The sequence below is a fragment of the Sardina pilchardus genome, chromosome 17 (genome assembly GCF_963854185.1).
Source record: "Sardina pilchardus chromosome 17, fSarPil1.1, whole genome shotgun sequence".
NCBI lineage: Eukaryota > Metazoa > Chordata > Actinopteri > Clupeiformes > Clupeidae > Sardina > Sardina pilchardus.
The window spans coordinates 32,002,858-32,007,857 of NC_085010.1; the positions used below are offsets into that span (position 1 = coordinate 32,002,858).

Sequence of the window (5,000 nt, forward strand, 5' to 3'; positions counted from 1 at the left end):
ACCTGTACTCACCTGTACTCACCTGTAGTCACCTGAGCCCACAGTACTCACCTGTAGTCAGCTGAGTCTGCAATACAGTTCTGTCACCTGAGTGTGTGTGGTCTGTTCTCTACTCACCTGAGTGTGTGTGTGGTGTGTTCTCTCCGCAGGTGGTCAAGGAGTTTGCTGTGGTGGACGTGAGTGTGGTCATCGCGGGCTGCAACCGTAAGTTAAAGGGTTAATAGAGGATCTAATATAACTACTGCCCTGTGGTCTAAAGTTAAAGGGTTAATAGAGGATCTAATCTAACTACTGCCCTGTGGTCTAAAGTTAAAGGGTTAATAGAGGATCTCATCCAAGTTCTGCCCTGTGGTCTAAAGTTAAAGGGTTAATAGAGGATCTCATCTAAGTTCAGCCCTGTGGTTTAAAGTTAAAGGGTTAATAGAGGATCTCATCCAAGTTCTGCCCTGTGGTCTAAAGTTAAAGGGTTAATAGAGGATCTCATCTAAGTTCTGCCCTGTGGTCTAAAGTTAAAGGGTTAATAGAGGATCTCATCTAAGTTCTGCCCTGTGGTCTTCAAAGCCGGACTCTTCCAAACCTCTCCAACTCCTCATGCCTGTCACCTGCCCCCCCCCCCCTCATACCTGCCCCACCATACCTGTCCCCCCCTCAAATCATACCTGCCCCCCCCCCCTCATATCATACCTGCCCCCCTCATACCCGTTACCTGTGCTGAACTAACCCCCATACCTGTACCTGTCACCTGTGCTGAACTAACCCCCATACCTGTCACCTGTGCTGAACTAACCCCCATACCTGTACCTGTCACCTGTGCCCTCCTCATACCTGTCACCTGTGCTGAACTAACCCCCATACCTGTCACCTTTGCCCCCCCCAGGTACGGTGCTGTCTCAGCTGCGGTCGCTCCAGTTCTTCGGCGAGGTCGCGACCCCTGACCTCGTGTTCCCCACCATCCACGACGCTGTGTTGCACTGCCGCTGGCGCCACCGCTCACTGCTGCTGGGCCAATGAGATCGCAGGAACACGCCCACACGCTCCTGCTGGGCCAATGAGATCGCAGGAGCAAGCGCACACGCTCCTGCTGGGCCAATGAGAGTGCGGGAGCGCGCCTGACAGACAGGACTGTGAGCCAGCAGGACTGAGACGATTGGTGGAGAGCTGGAGGGGGAGGGGCTGCGGAAGCCAACGCCCCCTTCCTCTGACATTCCAGAAGCGCACGGCATTGTGGTCAGCTCCGGCCTGACTGGCCAGGACGAGGGAAGCCATGACGCAGGACGTGTGTGTGTGTGTGTGTGTGTGTGTGTGTGTGTGTGTGTGTGTGTGTGTGTGTGTGTGTGTGTGTGTGTGTGTGTGTGTGTGTGTGTGTGTGTGTGTGTGTGTGTGTGTGTTAATCACATGTGTTTTTTAATCATAGTGATTGTCCTAGACTGCACAGTGTAGGTCTCCAGAGTGTAGTATTTGCTGCGGGCCACCAGGGGGGGTGAGTGGGCAGAAGGGTGACCAGGCCCTCCGCTCACCTGCTGTCGGTACTGGCAGCTCCCACTAGGGGGCGCTCTGGTTGGCCATTTGTATGAGTGCTCTTGGGCCAGTTCCTCCTCTATCATGTGCTCTGCCACAAGAGTAGCTCTCTCTCTCTCTCTCTCAGACACTGTATTGTGATTAAAGCCATAACTAGATGGCCTCTCTCTCTCTCTCTCTCTGTGTTCTATCAGACACTGTATTGCTGTAAAAGCCATTATTACTGTAGATGGCCATTGTCTTTGTGCCTGGATGAGATTTTTATCATTCTGCTGCTGAGTGCGTGTGTGTGTGTGTGTGTAGGTGATTTGACAGTGGTATACAAAATGCTGTTATTCAGCATCACCAGCTGTGTGTGTGTGTGTGTGTGTGTGTGTGTGTGTGTGTGTGTGTGTGTGTGTATCAGCTCTCTGAGTCTGCTGTGCTGTAGAGTTCTATGTACTAGTTCATCGACATACATTTATTCAACATTTGCCAAATCTCCCTCTTCCCACAGTCACTAGTGTGCAGCTTTTGTGTGTACTATGTGTGTGTGTGTCTATGACCTCAGGGGTGTGTGTGTGTGTGTGTGTGTGTCCGTAGCTGTGCCTGCCCGGGGTGGACACACCAGCTCAAGTGAGCCACCTGTTGAAACTGGCCGTCACTTCAGGCCCAATCAGAAGTGCTCTTTCAGAATCAGAAGTATTGTACCACTTTTCCCACAAAATCATCCACAATAATCCCAAAATCATCCAAAATAATCCCAAAATCATCCCAGAATAATCCTGACTTTGGAGCTCTCAGATGCTGCCGTCATCATTCACCTCATGAGCCGTACTGTTCCGTCACTATGGTCACACTCATTCTGCTCTTCTGTTACTATGGTCACACTCATTCTGCTCTTCTGTTACTATGGTCACACTCATTCTGCTCTTCTGTTACTATGGTCACACTCATTCTGCTCTTCTGTTACTATGGTCACACTCATTCAACTCTTCCGTCATTATGGTCACACTCATTCTACTCTTCCATCACTATGGTCATTCAACTCTTCCATCACTATGGTTACTCATTCTGCACTTCTCAGCTGTATCAAGTTGTGTGTTTTCTTCTGTCAATAAATGTGTCTGCAGTAAAAGTCCACCTTGTGTTCTTAATTTAGAGATCCATCAGCTACTCGCCTGACCAGAGGGACTTTACTTACTTAGTCCATAAAGAGACGCAACAGATCATCTGTTAAATGACTTTCCAAAAACAATGTGATCTTCTGCAGAGTGAAATAAGGGCATTTGCATTTGCCAGACACTAGGGTTGCAACACACACACACGCGTGATTCTGGATAAAATGAGAATCACGATTTTCTTGCTGAGAATTGAGATCACGACTCATGATTTTGGATTAGGGATTCGGGATAGCAAACACACATGTGGTCAAAAAAGAGAGAGCCTCGGAGCGGAGCATCTTGGAGGAAGGCCTATATATGGTCACTACGGTGAATGTAGGGGGGTCATGATGTTCAGTACCTTTACTCTGAGTCAAAGTTGCTGTACCATCATCATCATCTTGGCAAACTATTGCACCCTGAGCATGCAGTGTATGCCGAGAAAAGCCATTGTAGTAATGTTTGGGCACTGAAATCTTGAAAGAACACCCAGTGCAACCTTTTTTTGTTTTGTCCAAAATGATTTCAGTGAAATATTGGCACACCACTAATAATATAGACAAAACAATTACTGTCAAGTACAAACAAATGATGGGAATACTATTTTTTATATAAGCTAATGTCCAACCAGCTCCTCTATAAGACTAGCTCTTCTCAACATTGCTCTATTGTGTTCTATATTCTATAATATAGCTATTCTTTATGCAAGTCCCACACTCCTACAAGTTTTTTTTTTGTCAAGGCAGGTTGCTGCACTGCCAGCTACATCTAATCCAAACATAGTAGGCCAATAAAAAAAGAGGATATAGTTGGTTGGTAATCTAAATGCAAAAAATGATAAGGGCTAAACCAAAATTATGCTAATCGCGAGTAGCCACATTGCTACAATTCAAACGATGTTGACAAATTAACAACTACTACAATAAGGCCATGATTTCCAATACAACTACTAAACAACATAACATGACAAATTAGCCTCACTCACGTAATTGTCTTCCCATAATAGGCTAAGTAGGCATAGTCTAAAAAACAATTCTAGGTTATGCTCCACGGTAGACAGATGTGCCTCCCGACAATTAAAAGACAAAGGCTATTTTTGGACATGTTACGGTAGACACAGAGCTGTTTGATCTGATCTTAATCCTGATTTTATTATTGATGATATCAGCAGAGTCAGCTTTTATAACCCATCCAGAGGTGTGCATGATGAACTAAACTTTATCCACATAGTAAACGGAGGACATGCGTAAAGGTGCGTAATCTGGTTTTCCATAGGCAAAGTAGCCTTCTACCGTTCTCCGTCGCTGCCCACAGTGAATTCTTTGATGTCATTAGATGTTTCCCCTTGTCACATGCAATTCAATGGACAACTTCGAAGTAGAAAGAATTGTTTTCTTCTTCATTTACTGCATCTCAATTATCTACAGACCACCCCCCCCCAAAAAAAAAAAACTCTTCGGATCTGCACGATTCACACAAGTCACCCAAAATTACGTGAAAAAAGCGGGAGGCGCCGAAAAGCGAGCTGTTTGCATCCCTGATAATAGTGAAATTCTAGTTCAATACCCATTTTTCAAATTACGGTTTGGCCAATAACTGATGGTGATTAACTCTGCAGCCCCAGGCGCACAAACACACACACACACACACGATAAGAGTTTGGGAAGTAATATGTTTATTGTTCTATGCAATCTTTTAGGAAACGTTACAGTTGCGAAACATCTTAAAACGGGACACACACACACACGCTGGGTGAGGTGGCACGGCTAGTTGTAGGTCATGTAGCGTGGAGTAGCGCTGAACTTGGCGTAGGACTTGATGACCTTGTTCACCGCCTCCAGGAAGTCCTTCTCCGTGGCGATCTTCCGACGCGCCCGGATGGCAAACATGCCCGCCTCCGTACACACACTACGAATCTCAGCACCTGCACACACACACACACGGGTGATCAAGATGGTTAGATTTCTATATAAACATGCCACCTCCTTACACACTATGAATCTCAGCACACACACAAGGGTGATTAAGATGGTCAGGTTTCTGAATAGGTTATGAGAATCATGTGTTCGTGGTGTGTGTGTGTGTGTGTGTGTGTCTCACCAGTGCTGTTGGGACAGAGGCGCGCGAGCAGCTCGAAGCGGATGTCCCTCTCCACACTCATGGAGCGAGCGTTGTGTGTGTGTGTGTGTGTGTGTGTGTGTGTGTGTGTGTGTGTGTGTGTGTGTGTGTGTGTGTGTGTGTGTGAGACTCACCAGTGCTGTTGGGACAGAGGCGCGCGAGCAGCTCGAAGCGGATGTCCCTCTCCACACTCATGGAGCGCGCGTGGATCTTGAAGATGTG

The 5,000-nt window shown here is 46.9% G+C and overlaps 2 protein-coding genes across 4 annotated transcripts in view; one reads left to right on the forward strand and one right to left on the reverse strand.

Moving 5' to 3' along the window:
* Positions 1-2,638, forward strand: part of slc26a5 (solute carrier family 26 member 5) — a 25,685-nt gene extending 23,047 nt beyond the window's left edge. For 2 of the 3 annotated variants that reach the window (XM_062518592.1, XM_062518594.1), the window contains exons 18-19: positions 150-204; positions 878-2,638. In XM_062518592.1, coding sequence (XP_062374576.1) covers positions 150-204; positions 878-1,011 — 189 coding nt within the window. In that variant the 3' untranslated portion in view covers positions 1,012-2,638. The remainder of the gene's footprint in view (positions 1-149; positions 205-877) is intronic. The other variant, XM_062518593.1, reaches the window with a different exon arrangement.
* A 1,680-nt stretch (positions 2,639-4,318) lies between these two features.
* psmc2 (proteasome 26S subunit, ATPase 2) overlaps positions 4,319-5,000 on the reverse strand; it is a 6,326-nt gene continuing 5,644 nt past the window's right edge. The window contains exons 11-12 of the mRNA XM_062518596.1: positions 4,913-5,000; positions 4,319-4,584 (exon numbers count right to left, since the gene is read on the reverse strand). The exon at positions 4,913-5,000 is cut by the window's right edge and continues 9 nt beyond it. Coding sequence (XP_062374580.1) covers positions 4,427-4,584; positions 4,913-5,000 — 246 coding nt within the window. The 3' untranslated portion in view covers positions 4,319-4,426. The remainder of the gene's footprint in view (positions 4,585-4,912) is intronic.